The 17,590-nt window shown below is 35.8% G+C and overlaps 2 protein-coding genes across 3 annotated transcripts; both read left to right on the forward strand.

Annotated features, from left to right (window-relative positions):
* Positions 1-93: 93 nt before the first annotated feature.
* LOC149741597 (uncharacterized) lies at positions 94-6,223 on the forward strand. The gene is made up of 9 exons (XM_089893809.1): positions 94-319; positions 586-674; positions 1,113-1,264; positions 2,313-2,474; positions 2,940-3,017; positions 3,341-3,472; positions 4,086-4,176; positions 4,820-4,931; positions 5,163-6,223. Exons 2-9 carry the CDS (start codon positions 628-630, stop codon positions 6,057-6,059), a joined length of 1,671 nt encoding a protein of 556 aa, XP_089749935.1. The 5' UTR covers positions 94-319; positions 586-627; the 3' UTR covers positions 6,060-6,223.
* A 143-nt stretch (positions 6,224-6,366) lies between these two features.
* Positions 6,367-16,022, forward strand: LOC149741598 (uncharacterized). Of its 2 annotated transcripts, XM_089893813.1 has the most exons (13): positions 6,367-7,898; positions 8,163-8,253; positions 8,851-8,972; positions 9,941-10,063; positions 10,701-10,850; positions 11,493-11,590; positions 12,088-12,215; positions 12,725-12,820; positions 13,396-13,430; positions 13,492-13,559; positions 14,205-14,317; positions 14,700-14,768; positions 14,828-16,022. In XM_089893813.1, the coding sequence occupies exons 1-13, from the start codon at positions 7,882-7,884 to the stop codon at positions 14,933-14,935; spliced, it is 1,218 nt and encodes a 405-aa protein (XP_089749939.1). In that variant the 5' UTR covers positions 6,367-7,881; the 3' UTR covers positions 14,936-16,022. The 2 variants fall into 2 exon arrangements, with proteins under 2 accessions (XP_089749939.1, XP_089749940.1); XM_089893814.1 differs by lacking the exon at positions 14,828-16,022 and having other exon boundaries at positions 14,610-14,730.
* Positions 16,023-17,590: the final 1,568 nt, after the last annotated feature.

Consider the following 17,590-nt stretch of genomic DNA (forward strand, 5'->3'; position numbering starts at 1 on the left):
GTTCTTTATTCGAATTCCGCTCCGGGCAAAAGAAACGTACGTCGCTTAACTCTCGAGGCCAATTATTACTAAAAGTTGTTTGACATATAACTTATGAGTTTTGAAAGTTTTGTTTCCCTGTTTAAGTTAGACCTTAAGTTAGAGATAGATTGAAAACCATTGAAAATTTGAGGCGTAGTCGGTTTGTTCAGTTATTTTATCGATGCTGCTTGTCTGATTTTGTGGTAATGACACGACAAGTTTCGTAGGCAGAACTTCAGTTAAAATGGTATTGGATTTTGATGAAATCTTAGTGAAAAGTAGTGATATATAGACCCGGGTAAGATGCCACTGATTTCATTCTCTTTAATTGTTTCGTTTGGAAGTAAACAAAGAATATTTGGACAATCTTATAACCGTATCCTTAAGACTCTAAAAAGCAATGGTTATTGTAAAAAAGCACAATAAGAACATGTGATATTATGTTTTAACAGTATCCATCTTACCCTACAATACAATTAAGCAAAACAATAAAACATTTAAAGCGTTTGAATAATTGTGTGTCTATATGTTTATATAACTTGTATTCATATGTATATTATACAGAAAACTGTCGTTAGGTGTATGTGGTGTATATTGATGTGAACTATGGGAAACAAATGCTTCATCCTTGTGTCTACTGTAGTCTTAACCAGGTATTCATATTACTCGTAACTTTCGGCTACTGTTTCTTATGGCAGGTTATTAGATAGTAATTTCAATATTACCCAGTGTTATGTTACGGATTATTTGGGTAATAAGTGTAAGATGGGCGCACAGTGCACCATAATGCCGCGTATGATATTGGCTATACAGTTTATATAGGTATACTTATAAGCCTTGCGTTTAAATATTAAATTACATGGAAAATGTAATACAAATAGATGAATGTAACTTATTATCCTCGCGTAACAGGACAACAAGAATCTTTATAACACGACTGTTTTCTTTCAAACACATGCAACTTTGTGGGTGATCACTTACTGCAGATTTTTTTATATTTTTGTAATGTATGACTGACAGTTTAAACAACCCACAAGGGGCCACTGGATTGAAATTGTCTGTTTTCTTAAATTTTCTGGAATACTTTACAGTGTTTTGGTGATATTGTTTCGTGATGAACTTTACGAAGAGATATACAGAATCGATCGCCAAATTGAGTGTGTTAACGGTGGACGTTGGAACAACAGGCATAAGATGTGTATTTGTAATTACACATGGGCGGGGAGAGATTGTTCTGTTTGGCGTGAGTGATATAGAAGTCTGTTTAGTTAGCAAAAAAATCAAACGTTTAAACTAATATTGCCACCAAGCATAGTAGGGTTGGGTTAATGGGACATATATAGTAGGGTAGGGAAAGACTAGAAAAAAATCGGAATAAAAAAACAAACACAGTGGGGCAGAATAGGACACCTTTAATATAGAATTAAAAAGTGTCCCATCTTCCCCCACCCTGCTATATATTGTTATATTAATCCTACAACTTATATGTTATATCTTACAACTTATATACTATACATTGATTTTTATAAAGACACTATATTCGCCACCCCTGTGTTAATTTTGTAACCGTTCGTCGAATGTTTCCCTGTTTAATCTTGCTTTTATTTTAAATATCCGTTTAACTGCTTGGGATTTATAACACAATACGTTTACTAATACCAATACCGAGGCCTCTTAGATTGTCTTAGTGGGCGACAAAGCTATAATTGTAAGCTTTGAAAGCTGCTTACAATAATACGTTTACCAGCTGGCCAAATGACAATAGCGTATATAGTTTGATCTGTGGTGCTACGAAAACGCAACAAACAAAAACAAGTCCAACTACTAATAGTAATAGAGAACTATATCTCGCCCAAATGGCACCATCAGTCTCTTATTCAAATAGAATTTATTTTATTTTTATTGTGTTTTACCAAACATGAATCGTTTGTATGGACATCAGATCAGGGTTGGATTCGCGGAATTGATTACAAGTTATAGTGTATAGTTTGATGTAGCGTAATCAAAATGGGGCAAAAAATACACCCTACACACTGTATTGTTTTAAATGCTTTGTTTGTAGTGAGGTGGGGAAGACGGTACACCCTTATCACATGATATCCAAATATCCCAATCGTGTTTTAAACAATTAACAACGGTCTATGAGAGTCGTGCGGATACGATTTTCTAATTCGTTAAATGTTCTTTGCTTACTATCAGATGGGATTAGAAAAATAAATGAAAAGGTGTCCCATCTCCACCCCTACTATACAATTTCGGCCAGACTTATATATTACTCCATTCATAAACAGGGCACCATCAATGCTACTTCGACTACGGGCATGACTACCGTGGTATGCTAAGTACCACAAGATCTGGATTAAGATGCGCACTGTGGACCACCGATCATAACAACGATTTATATCCAATTGGCGAAAGAGGAATTGATACTCACAACTTCTGCAGAAATCCAGGTGGAAAAGACATTATTGTTTAAAGGTTTTTTTTTATTTATTTTTTTGTTAATATAGTAGGGTGGGAAAAGATCATCTTCTTATTTAATTTTTGATTCCATTTGATAGTAAACAAAGAACATTTAAAAAATTATAAAACTGTATCCTCAAGACTCCCATAGATCGTTGTTAATTGTTTAAAACACGAACAGGATATTTAGATCTCATAACGATGTCCCATCTTTCCCACAAAACTATATATTAGCTTAAAAAAGAGAATGATTTAAAATAAGATTTGGTGCCATGTTTTCTTTATGAAACATTCATCTTTTTTTTCTTTATTTATTAAACAAATATGGATTATCACTAACATGTAATAGCCAAGCGCATATACGGTAACTATTTAAATGTAACTGAATACTTGCGCTAAGCGATATCCGCTGATTCAGGTCATGATGTCGGTTTTAACTTTCTCTTTGTGTTTAGATAACGAACCAACTGGAATATGGTGTTACGTGGACGGTGAACAATATATGGACTTTTGTAACGCAACAGTATGTCCAGGTATGTTGCGTAATATACATATAGTAGGGTGGGGAAGTTGGAAACGTTTTTACTCTATTTGCTTGTCCTATTTGGTTGTAAACAATTAAAGAACATTCAAGGAATTATAAAACCGTATCCTCACGACTTCTACAGACCCATGTTAATTAAAAACACACGATTTTTGGATGTTTTGTGCTAAAAGTGTCCCATCTCCCCCCACCCTACTGTATATTAATTTGATCAAATCCTTAACCCATACGAACCCATTTCAGTTACCTTTACAGTTTCTGCTTTACACTTATTTCGCTTCAAATTATTGAACTCCTGCATATACTTTTCAGACGAATACAAGATCATGCCGAACATAACTTTGGGGGATGACGAGTCGACAGAAAACCCAACTGTTCGATTTTTATTCGGCCCTCTTATATCTGGGGTCTGCGGCGGAGTCGTTGGTCTTCTGATATTGAGCGGTAACTAAATAATATTTTATGGCCTTACCAAGTATACTGTGGGGTAAGACAGATTGAAACGTGAAGCATTTTACCCCAAACTACTGTATAGGGTGGTGGGAGATGGAAAACCTTTACTACATAATATCCAAATATCCGGATGGAGTTTCAAACATTTAACAACGTTCTATAGGAGTCTTGAGGATACGGTTTAATAAAATGTCTACTTAAAGTATTGGACCTATTGAAAGATTTCAAACCAGTTTACATTGTAGTCTTTACTTCGATATAAAAGTTATAATTTCTTTGTTGTTGTTTGCAAATGCTTTTCTATTCTAATCATTGAAAAAGTTTATACATATTATATTTTACTACTATCCAAAATACCTGTATAATAGTTGTAATCAATTTAAAATATTGTAAGGTGGGGGAAGATGGGACACGTTTACATTGTATTTTTCCGTCTAATTTGGCAGTAAACAAAATACATTTAAAGATTATAAAACCGTATCCCCATGACTCCGATAAATCATTGTTAATTGTTTAAAATACGATCAGGATATATGGTTATTCTGTGCTAAAGGTGTCCCATCTTCCCCCACTCTAGTATAATCAATCGTGAAACACTTTACAGGTATAGCCGAATACCTGCGGAGAAAACAGTATTTTCAACGACGCAGAAAACGAAAAAAGATGAAAAGTTCTGCAAGCGGTGTTAATAATAAGTAAGAGAATGACACCATATTTTGCAAAATATTGCTTTTAATTAAAAGGTTTTGTTTAAAAAAGTAAAAGTCGTATATGGGTTGTCATGTTTATATTAAAACTTAATAGAAGTTCGTGTTTTATGCATCTGAATGATTGAATGTAACTTATATCTTCGCGTGTCCAGAAAACGACAGTCGTTAAACGCGGGTGTCCTGTTTCAAACACCTGTTGCCAGCTTATACGAGTTCAAGCAACTATGTTACTTTGTAGTAATTATTTGTGAATGTTTTTTTTTCTCTGTGACTGATAATTTTGACAACCCATTAGTGGGCTTTCACGACATTGGAAATGAATAAGTGAAACTTATTTATTCTTGCGTGGCGGGGAAACGACAGCCGTTATAACACAGGTGTTCTGTTTTATTTAATACAACTGGTGCCCACTCACCACATACGTAGCTTCCCGAGAGATTTTTGCCGGTGTCACGTACTCCCACAGTGGTAGCTACATCGAGCCTCGAACCCGTAAATTATGGGCAACAGCCCCAAGCTAAAGTATGTACAACGGCTAATTAAAATGGTCGACAAATGGTCGGTCATTTACAGCGTTGTTTAGGAGTATATGTTTTTAATACTTATACCAAAGCTTGTTTTGTTTCAGTGATGACACCGAGCTGTACAAAGAGCTAGGCGTGACACGGCCGCTAGGTGGTGTTATAACTGTAAACGTAGACACCGGGGAACAGCGAAGGCATAGCGCTGGAAACACAACGGTAAGCAAGTTACATCTTTTATAAATAAACGCAGTCTTTTTCCGTTTGTTTTAACCTGCGGGAAGATTGGGTATACTGAACTAAAGTTTACCAAATCTCTAACAGTTTAACGCGTATCTGGCGTCGTGGCACAGTAATCAAGGCACCTATTTATTATTTTTGCCGGTGTTTTTATAAAAAAAAATCGAATCGAACTTAAAACCAGTTTATTTTAATATTTTGAACGTACAGAGCGAAGATGGGAAGTCAAGGTCCTCTAAGGAAAAGAGCATCTCCGGAATGAATATTTCACGGGAATATGCTGCTACCGCAAAACAAAATCCAGATCGAAATGCAGAGGTGGACAAAAAGAACAATAAAGATGTGGGAAAAGAAATCAAGTATGGAGAATCCACTGAAAAGGTCGGAGAGTCGGAAAATTTGAAACAAATGGATGAAAAGGATATTGGGTCAAAAACCGATAAGAATATAAACAAGAAAAAGGGTAAAAAACGAACCAGTAGTGACAGTAGGTCTGTTGGGCGGGAAAACCAAGCTTTTATTAATTCGGAGAAAACTGGTGAACCGGAGATACCTAAGTTGGAAAAGATCGATGAATCGTCCTCTCATAGTTCATATGTCGGGTTATCGTCTGAGAGAAGCCGAGAAAAGTCGGCAGTTTCTCCAAGGCGTACAGCTGACAAAGAAGGACGTAGGTCGAAATCGTATTCTGCCAGCGATTCTCCACGAACTGAAAGACGGAGACCAAGGGAAGATAAAAGTCACCGCAGAAGCGAGGGGGTTCAACGGAATGCGGAAAAAGGTCCTGATCTTCCGGAGAAGAGCAGTCGGCACGAGTCTAGGAATCGGGACCGAAGACGTGAACGTTATCATACAGGCGACCGTGACCGATCCCAGAAAAGGACTCGGTCCGAATCCTCTCGGCCAGAAACGGAATACCGCGGTGACAAACGGAATTCGCGATCAGATAAAACAGAGAAAAGTGACAGCAGAGAACGGCAGAAATCTAACAGAAAATCGACTTCGCGCAACGAAAGAAGCTCACGGACTTCTAACAGCAGTAGAAAAAGTAAAAGCTCAAAAAGGGAACACGATTATGGCGCCGGTGTAGTAGTTGAATATGTTTAACAAAGGGCTATTGCTCTGCACACTTAATCCTGCTTAGGTAATATATTATGCTTTTGTGCTATAATCTGAAATGGAAAGAATGTATTCTTCGGCCATTGTCAGCCCATGTCACCAAGAAACCACTAGTTAGTTTTCATATTTACAATAAATTGTGCATACATTTACGAATGCCTATTCGTACAGAAGCCATGAATAGGCATTGCACGGTAATCAAATAGTAAGCAAAAATTCAACTGTATTTCAAAAAATAATAAACTATTTAATCTGTTTTAAAAATAATAAACTATTTAATCTGTTTTTTTTTTAATGGGCAGACTGGTTATTAGTCTGCCTATTATATATATACTGATCACTGCAGATAATTTGTGTGCTAAATCTTTAGGCCAGATTTTAGGACGACTTCACTGCCCGCGGATGTGTTCCGTCTTTTCCCCGTAGTAGCAATATTTCCTGTTGCTGCAGACGCTATATCAACTGCAAATGCAATCGATTGCGGTTAGGAACAGGTCACGTTGTGTACAAACAAGCGTGCGTTTTTTGGCAGTGGTATTATATATACGGTGTTGGCTGATTGTCGGTACAGGTAGCCTGTATTCTTTTATTTGCGCTGTTGCGCGGTGTTGATCAATTTGTTATGTAAGTAATTGGACAGTGAAAGGGACGCTTAATCATACACATTATTACCGTATATATATCGCAGAAATAACACAGGCGGCGTGGCGAAAGACCTGTTGACCAAACTTATTTAACAAAAAAACAAGTTGTCAAACAGAAAAAAGGCAAATTGTTTGTAATTGCAGAACAAGATAGGACCAGTTTACTTGGCTTTTGTCTTTCAGTACCTTATTGTTTGACAATAAACAGTGACGCGTACGCTATGCTTTGTTCGTCGTCCCATTGATGAAATTTTCATGGGTGATTGGAAATGTGTGCAGCTTTGGTGTGTCTTGGTGCTGTAATCCTACTTTTGTGCTTATAGTGTACTATGTAGGCGATGAAGTACCCAAGGCACCAGTTTCCAACTGACTTATTAACTGGGTCATTTAGAGTAGGGTTCCTTAAAAGTTAGTACTAGTAGTAAAGTATTTCAGGTAATTTTGGTAACTCACCATGCAGCATGTGAGTTTAGTATATCTAATAAAATGTATCTTTTTTGTAGTTTCTTTTAAAAGTTGAGCTATTAAAGTATTTTTAAACGATAAAATCTATTAGCCTACTACTTTGAAATGTATTACTATGCAATAACATAAACTTGTTTGACTACCGGTAATAAATTTAAAAAAATGAAAAAAATAATGTAATCTTGTATTAATATTAGTCTTTTTTAAAAGCTGTCAATTGTTTTTATTTTGTTATCTTATTTAAAAAATGATTTTAGGTTTAACTTTTGTTTGTAAATATAAATATATTGATGAACATTTTATGAAATTTATGAAGATTTTAAAAGTTTGACACATAATAAGAATAATTTAATTAACTGAAAATTTCAAACAAAGAAATTACCCATTAGTCTCGCATTTCTTTTGACAATTATTTGTAGATCAGTAGCCAAGTATTAAACAATGAAAGCACGTCTCGTTTACCCCAGTCATTTGCAGTGGGCCATGGAGTATTTGTTATATTGAAAAGCTGGGCAACTTTTTGTTACTGAAATTATTAATTGTATTCCATGTAATTTAGAATGTTATGTGATCTGTGCAGGAATCAGATCCTGTTTTTCCACTTCAAGGACATTGTAGTCTTGAATAACTGTTGTTTATAGGGTAGCTTTGTAATGGGTATGGGAAAGCTTAAGGAATAATACCGGAATCAAACTGCAAAAATGACAAAGCAAAACAAGTCAGTTAATTTTTTTGAGTTTATTTTTAAATTCAATTCATAAGTGTTTATTTCTAAAAAATATCCAAATTTATAGTTTGTGTGTGCTATTACTATGTGTTAATATTAAAAACGCTTTTTTTATTTATATTTTGGTTTGTCAATTAAATAAGTTAAATTAATTAGCCTACCTCAGCAATTTAGGACATGCTTTTATCTTAATACACCTGGCCCTAACATGCCAACATCTGGTAATCAAACAAAATAATTAAATATTTTTAACAGTTCTCCCAACGGAATCGTCAACGGGAAAATAATGAATAATAAACCTATGACAGGACAGTCACCAAGGTCGCATCTACCACCAGAAACAAGGGTACATAAAATCTTACCTACCGTAATTTACTTGATTGTCCTCTCCCATGGGGCTGTGTGGGAATTCCCAATCAAATTAAATTGCATTGTAATAACGTAATACATTTTGTGCATCTGTTGAAGTAATGGTTTACTATGTAGCCTTACAGAATTTAAACAACACTATACATTTATTCCAGTTTACTATAAAAAAGAAAAGTTACTTAAATACTTAGAAAGGCATACACATCTGTTTTTTTGTGTATTTATATTTTTAAAATTATTGCATGAATTGTTCAATTACAAATTATGACTTCCACATTCATCTGGAAAAGTTGAAAAAAATTTTCAGGTTTTTTTTATAGATGTTTTACATAAATTTTGTGGGTTACACATTTAAACGTCCTAATGCTTTTCCTATAACCAGTCACAGTGCCAAACTAACTCTACAGATTTAACCAACACTGTTCCCAAAAATGGAATATTCCGGCAAAAGAGTTCTGACATGACTTGAAAGTCCATATCTGTGTATTTAAAACTATATTTTTAAAAGGAAATAATTTTCCTAGGATACTAAATTTTTTACATATTTTTAATGTGAATTAATTTTCTTCTTTAGATTGTATCTTCTCCGCTTATATCCAAGGGGAGGGGTCCAAGTGGAGTTGTGACGATAATTTCATTGCGTGTGCAAGGCATGGAAGAACTCTGGCACAAATGCACTGAGGAAGCAATAGCAAGGTAGAATAATGGATGACCCAATTAAACCAGTACACTTGTATGCACAATTGCACATATTGAACTGCATTAAAATTGTCTTTAATTAATACTGAATGCAAAGTTACATCATTATTGCGTAACATTAAAAAGGGTATATATATATAAAATATTAATATAATATGCAAAATATTATATAGGACTATATAAAATACTATAGTCGTATAGTATTATTAACTTACTTTATATGCAAACATGTTTTTAACATTATTACTTTTTTTTATATCTACAGACACAGTAGGGAAGTTTAAGTTAATTACAATAACCAAGAGAAAGGATTAGCAACTAAATAACAGTCTTTAAAACATACTACGGATAAAAATATAAAAAACTGTGACTGGTCAACCATGTCATACAGTCTAAAACTCTAAATAAACTTTCGCTGAGTTGTATAAAATTAATTAAATTAAGATGAATTTTACGCAATTTAAACATCTAAAACTCACACTTAAATAATCTATGTAATCTACTATGTTCTTGAATTTTGAGGATCTATAGTTGTAGTATATATGATAGCTGATAGGGTGGGGTAAGATGGGACACCTTTACCACATAATATCTAAGTATCTTGTTTGTTTTTTAAACAACTAACATTGGTCTGTGCAAGTCATAAGGCTATGGTTTTATAATTCTTTGAATTTTCTTTGTTTACTACCAAATAGGACGAGAAATTAAAAATAAAAAGGTGTCCCATCTTCTCCCACCCTATTAAACCTCAACTATTATATATAGAATATTTTAAACAACATTTCCCCAATGATCTAAAAATGGTTTAAACTTAATTATAAAACATCACACATGAATATGATGAAAGATTGAAAATAATATTATATATATGTTTTTTATATTTAAAAATATATATATATATATATATATATATATATATTAAAGTAAAATATTTTTAAAAAAAGTAAAAATTAACTTTGTTGCAGCATGTTGTCAGAATACAGACAAGTGGTAACAAGATGTTGTAAAGATTTTCACGGATTTGAGGTTTCATCTCATGAAGATCAGTTCTTGATCGTGTTTCAAAACCCGTGGGATGCCATCAACTGGTACGGCTGATAATAATAATAACTTTTATTTGTCTCTTCGATTTTGATAGTAAAGATTTGAAATTATTTTTAACCAAAATATATTGACAGATTGTTCAGACTTATACAACAATTATTTTGTGTGAATAAATTGTAAAAAATGTAACCTTTTTATTCTCGCGTAGCGGGAAAACGACAGTCGTAACACCACGTGTGTTCTGTTTCCCACACCTCGTGCCTTAACGAGTTACAATTCAAAAATACTAGCTATAATTTAACCTTTACCGTTATTTCTTTAGCCTTACGCCTACATCATCGTCCGGCGCCGTGGCGTAGTGGTTAGCGCGCCTGCCTCTAACCCAGAGGTAAGGGGTTCAAGGCTCGTCGCTGCTACCTTTGTGGGCGTATGTGTGCTTGGGCAAGACACTTAACGGCAATTGTTCCAACCCAGTGGTCACTAATGGGTTGTCCAAATTATCAGCCATACATAAAAATGAAAAAAATCCAAAAAAAAAAATAATTACCCACAAAGTAACATACTTGGTAACTCGTAAGCTGGCGCGAGGTGCACACCCGTGTTATAACGACTGTCGTTTTCCGGCCACGCGAGGATAAAGTAAGTTACACTCATTCACTCATTCACTCGTTTTTCTTCCAGCTGCCTGACCATTCAAAGCGCGCTGGTTCAAATCTCGTGGTCGAATGAAGTAACAACATGTCAGTACTTTTTCCGACTTGAAGACACTCGTGGTATAGCTGGTAAAACTTTGTTATTCCATGGGCCTCGTGTACAAGTTGGCGTTTCAAGGTAACTGCGTAAAATCGCCATTCATCAGCAATATAGCATATGGTTGTTCTTATGTATTACACAGATATATTTCGAGCTCAAGTTATCGGCCATACGTAAAAAATAAATAAGAAAAATAAAGTAGTTACCCTCAAAGTAACATACATGGTAATTCGAGGTATTTAAAACAGAACAAACGTGTTATAACGACTGTCGTTGCCCCGCCACACGAGGATAATAAGTTTTACATTTATTTAACGAAAATATAGTACACGGAAAATTAGACAGTTTTTAAAACAAACACTCGTATTTGTGTGTAAGCATCTGTATATAATTGAATTATGTTGAAATAAAGTTATTAATATAGTACTGTGGGGTAAGATGGTTCACTTTTAGATTAACACATAATATCCAAATATTCCGATCGTGTTTTAATTTAAACAATTAAAAACGGTCTATGTAAGTCGTCAGTACACGGCTTTATATTTCTTTAAATATTCTGGAAAAATAGAATGAAAAGGTGTCCCATCTCCCCCCACCCCACTATATCCTGATATAATGTTCCGTTCTAAAGTAGGGACTAGAATTGTTAAAAATTAATGCGATTTCCAGCGCTCTATATACACTTAATAGTAACACTTCTATGTTCTATCCACCTTTAAGGGGAAAAGTGCGATCCGAATACGAATATGCAACAGGCAGCACGAGGTACAGCGGCAGTGAACTAGACATCGCTGTCGGTATCGCCCGCATTGCAAAAGGTGCATTTTAAGACATTGTTAAATTAGCTACTTTGGTTAAACCCTTTTTCTGTGCAGCCTTTTTCAACCTGACCTATATAGTATTTATCATGGCTTTTTATATTTTAGCATTTTTAATCTTTATAATTTCGAGCCCCAAGCATGCTATAACCGTAATAATTTAAATTGGTTTGGCAAAAGTGGCGAAAAAGAATCTCTAAAAAATATAACAAAATATATTTCGGGAACAAATTTTTGGGTCGTCTAATTTTGCTGAATGGTTTATAATGATTATCTTTATACTGCAGTAGGATTGTAGCTATACGATTTTCACGTTATACCAAGTGGCCACTTATGGGTTGTCTAAATTTCCAATACAAAAAAAAAACACTTACAAAGTTCCATACGTGATAACTCGTGCATAAGGTGTATGAAACAGAACACCCGTGTTATAACGGCTATCCTTTACCGCCGCGTGAGAATAAATTAAGTTAAATTCATTCGTTTTTGGTATTTAGGTGGCCAGGTACTTGTAAATACAACAGCGTGGACTGAGGTACAACGCCCCCAGCTAACCCCTTGTGTGCACAATGATACGGGAAGACATAAAGTCGAAGCCAGTGATAAAAGGCTTCGTTTAATTGAGGTTAGTCACCTTAACACCTACCTGTCTACCCCGTGGCACGGTCGTTAATTGTTATTCTAAGTGACAAGATAACATTCGCCGACGTTTTGTGCCGTTGTTGCTGACTGTTGTGCAGTGTCGTGTATTAAACAATTCATAACTTTGGTGGCTCGTGAGCTTGTGAGTTCTGCAACCCAGAGTTTACGGGTCTGGGCTCAGTGCTGCTACAATTATGGGCGTATGTGTCCTTGGGCAAGACACCTATAACAGCAGTTTCTTCAACCCCGTGGTCCGTTATGAGTTGTCTAAAATAATGAACCATAGATAACAAAAAAAATATTAAAAAATCCTTGAAACCATATTTACCCACATATAGTTATATAATTGGTAACTCGTAAGCGGGCACGAAGTTTATAAAACAGAACACCCGTGTTAGAACGACTGCAGTTGCCCCGTCATGCGAGGTTAAATAAATACGTTATTCCATCCAGCTTGATTTATTGCAAGTTTTTAATTGTTTTTTCTTTCAGTTGTTACCTGCTGCACTCGCTGAAAGATCAAAGCACTTCGGTACGTCATGTAGTAATTGCGGAGATCGTATACGACCCGACCAAGGATATATTAAAGTAAGTTGAAGAGATTAATCTTCTGATGGAATCAAGGGTCCTTATATGTAAAGGCAAATATTGATTTTTTAAATCTGTAAATCAAGATATTTGCCTTTTTCGTAGTTACGCTAAAACACATGTAATTTTGTGGGTAATGATTTTTTTTGTCTTCATTATGGCTGATTTGGACAACCCATTAGTGGCCAATAGGTTAAAGCAATTGCCGTTAAGTGTCTTGCCCTAGGACACATACGCCCACAATGGTAACAGCGAGTAACTGCTAAGTTAAAAGGCGGGCGCGCCATCGCCAGAATTACCAGCAAATCCGACGCTATTTTTTATTTAAGTTTGCTTATCTTACAATTGATTGAAATCTATAGTAGGATGGGGGAAGATGGGACAACTTTGGCGTATAATATCCGAATATCCTGATCGTGTTTTAAACAGTTAACAACGGTCTATGGAAGTCCTGAGCATATAGTTATATAATTCTTTGAAAGATCCTTGTTTACTACCACATTGGACGAGAAAATAGAGTTAAAACGTGTCCCAACTTCCCCTACCCTACTATATATAATGCATTTCTTGTGCAGGCTTTAGGGAGACATTGGCATTTGAAGCATTTTCGGTAAGTGCACATAATGTAAATCCTAATCGGGTTTATCTTTTGACTTGTGTTATTACGACAGATGCTGCCACTGCAACGTACCGCTTATGGACTCATATATTGTGAAAGACGGAATGCCGTATTGTCTGGGTACGTGTCAATCTAGCTTTACATATAGTACTGTGGGGTAAAATGGATACCATTAGTACGTAATATTCATATTCGGCCTATTGTGTTTTAAGCAATTACCAACCATATTTAGTCGGGAGCATACGGTTATATATAGTAGGAAGGGGGAAGATGGGACACCTCTTAATTCTATTTTCTCGTCCTATTTGGTAGTAAACAAAGAAAAATCAAAAAAATATAAAACCGTATCCTTACGACTCCCATAGACCGTTGTTGATTTTTAAAACACGATCAGGATATTTCGATTTTATGTGCTAAAGGTGTCCCATCTTCCCCACCCTACTATATTTCTTCAAATGTTTCTAATTTATAAAAGAGGATGTAAACACGCAACATATTATACAACATATATCTTAACCTACTGTATAACACTTAACCTCTTCATGACATGCTGATACCACCTTATACAAGGCATAATATATTTCCCCACAAATAATCTTAAAAACGTTGGGTTGACCATAATGAAGTCTCCTCAGGCGGACAAAACGTTACTTTTTGGTAATTTTTTGACAACTTTAATTTCAGAAGATCAATTTTTAAACAAAATGTGTGGTTAGCTTATTTTTATATATGCTCATAGTTTTACTCGTATATTAAATAACGCAGACGACTTCTTCACATTACATGCGCGTACATGCCACGGGTGTGATACTATTATAACTGGCTCGTATATTGAAGCTATGTCAAACTATTGGCATCCTGATTGTTTCGTGTGTCAGGTATGTATATTAGCCATTATTATTGTGATATAATAATCATATCTTTATATGTAAAACTATTCAACATGGTTGTATTATAATAATCGTTATAATATACAGGAGGGTAGGGGAAGACTAGCATATTTAGCTCTTTATATCCAAATATCCTGATTGTGTTTTAAACAATTAACAACACTATTCCATTCTATTTCCTCGTTCCATCTGGTAGTAAACAAAGATCATTCAAAGCATTATAAAACCATATCCTCACGACTCCCATAGACAGTTGTTAATTTTATTAAAACACGATCAGGGTATTTGGATGTCATGTGCTAAAGGTGTCCCATCCTCGACCCCCCCTCCCTACTGTATCTTTGTTGCTTAACTCTTAATGTCTTATTAGAAATGTCGACGCCCCCCGGAGGGAAACGAAAATATCTACGAGTTGAACGCTCTGCCATTTTGTTTAAAGGTGTGTAGGTTTGTCTCTATTTTGTTTGCATCTTGTATTGGAAATTTTTGTGTTTTTAGTGTTACCACGAAGTGGCATCATCAGTGAACAACGGTCGAAGCAAGTCGCAAAACAAAGTCTTACGAAGCACCGAGATCACGAAACACCACACAGTGGTCAAATCCTAAATTTTCCATCACCGGCAGGTGGAGCGCGCGAGTTGTAGACCACGGTGAAGGTGGTTTGTACGAGAATAATATTTTTACCCTGCGAAAATTATGCTAAGCTTTAACTCAAACATATCTCAGGTTTACAAATAAAGCAGCATCTTCAAAGCCATTTTTACCTTAAACTCGCTATCCCACTTCGTCCCAGCTATGTTTTATTTGTGTAAGGGATTTAAATTCACGGTTCTTGACTATGTTTTGTCTCCGAACCTACAGCACAGGAATATTACTATTGTTCGGTTAAGGCGTATAAAAACAAACCTTTTTTCCAAGTTTCTCAGGATCTAAATAAAACCCAAACTGTGAAAAATATTAAATTTTTAAACTTTAAATAACAAGTGTTCCGAATTTTACAAATTTTTACCATATTTTCTAAATTTTTCTCGCACAGTGGTCATTTTTCGCACAATATTTATTTATATTCATATACATTATATCTTCATAATCCGTCTATTTCTGTATTTTTCTTTTTAGTGACGTCATCTACACAGTTTTTTCATTAATATCTTGCAAGTTTCGTTAAACTGAGATTTCTAAACCAGACCTCGACTATTACACCCGTTTTATCATGATTATAAACTGTGAGATTATCCGCACTGTGTACCTTCCTATATGCTCAAGTCATTCCTCATTCACCATTTTTATACCTTCATAGTATAACGTGGGGTAAGATGGGTACCATTGGCACATAATATCCTAATCGTGTATTTAACAGCTAACAACGCTCTTTTAAGAATCGTAAGGCTGCGGTTGCATAACTCTGTAAATATTCTTTACAACCAAATTGGAGGATAAAAAATTATGCACACATGTACCATCTTTCCCCAACTTACTATATTGGCGAACATTTTATTAGTTGTCCCGTGTCAAAATTTATGTTTTATTTTCGAAACCGTCAATACGAAAAAATTGGAAGTCGATGTCAATATTTTTTAGTTTTTTTTAAAAACGCCTCGCAGATTAATCGCAATTGAGGTAGGTACACGTCCAAATGCTAGACATTTTTGCAAGCGAAATGCATTATTAAATTTCCCCAGCCAAACAATAACGGTTGATCGTTTTACAAATGCATCTGAAAGCAAGGTATGTGTTCCTTGAATTGGCCGAAAGGATCGGCGCAGTTTGAGATATTGGATACATCTTCAAGTGAGAGAGCGGCTTCAAAAAATCGAATTGTTTTATGTGTCAAAGCGGGTAACGAGGCGAGTAAAACAGACTTCCCATTATGCCCGAAATACTGTTGCCTGCGGTAGTGAGTAAAGCACAAAGCGCAGGCTCAGTGACCGTGAAGTGAAGGTATAATGACATTTCAATTGCGCCGCCCCAAAACCAATGGGAAAACGGTGTCGCAATTTGCATGCTTACTTTTTTGCGTATCATAGCGTAACGGGGAAGTTTTATACAATTACGTAATCACGGCGCATTACGTAATACAACATCACGATAGCAATTGGTTTCTGGCTCATTACCAAAGGAAGTCTTGATATTGTTTTAAACATTGTGCAGTGTATATACAGTACAAACCACAAAGGGAACGCGGAATATTCTGTTACGACAAACCGAACCTGGCGGTTTTGCAGGAAAATTGGTCACGGGTTTATGGGTTTTACGAGTTTTAAGCTGCCTGGTATTTTGACTTGTGTTTTACACGGCGTGTCTGAAAATTTTAATCACATAAACCTGTTCTGTTGGACTTTGCTGACGCAGAATTGCCGCAAATAAACCGTAGTCTTATCTGATGGTACTGCGACCCATACGACCCCCCAAGCACTGATTTTGCTTGATGCTACGAAATTACAGTCTGTCGTTTCAAACAGGCAATGATGACACCTTTGGGGTGACAGGGGCTTAGGTAACCTTTAGTTAAGTACAGTTTGTTTACTGCCAAATTCACACAATTGGGATACTGACGTCATACAAGATCTAAACGTAAGGCAGGACAAAAGGACAAAGATTATAGAAAATGCATTGCAACTTAGACCGTTCAGCTACGTTGCGCAGTACCAACGGTATTAGCTGCAAAAGGAGAGCGCTAAAACTAGTTTTATGCGGCAGAGCGACCGAGAGAGAACAAAGGCCCCCTGTTCGCGAGGGCTAATCGCCACTATGTATTCTGTCTCGTCTACTTTCCGGAAGGCTAAAATTTTTGGCATATTTCTTACGATTATAAGTCGCACCCATTCGAACTTGACAGTGCTATGTTCTGTTGGCTTCTTGCATATTTACCGATTGCAAAATAGGAAACCAAGACACCACGCGTCCAATATACATTGGTTCCGTCTCACGGGAAAATAACATTTTTATAGACGGCCTGCAATCTTGGTATTTTCCGGTCCGTTTCTCAGAGCGCCAGGTTTTTGGAATATCGTCTCGTCTTTTCACTCACAAACGGTCATTACCTCTTTATTCTTCAATGCGTCAGTATCCCATTACACAACTGTGCCAAGATTTGAAACGATTACAGCCTGGAACCAGGAAATTACTTTCAAAAACCGAGAAAAATCGGAAGTCATGCACTACAAATGACACCGACTGCCAATTGTACTGTACATGGCACATGCCCTATTCTCCCATTATGACGTCATAAACTTAATGTAAAACACTGGAATTGGTCAT

Source organism: Ciona robusta, chromosome 1 (assembly GCF_009617815.1).
Source record: "Ciona robusta chromosome 1, ASM961781v2".
Classification (NCBI taxonomy): domain Eukaryota; kingdom Metazoa; phylum Chordata; class Ascidiacea; order Phlebobranchia; family Cionidae; genus Ciona; species Ciona robusta.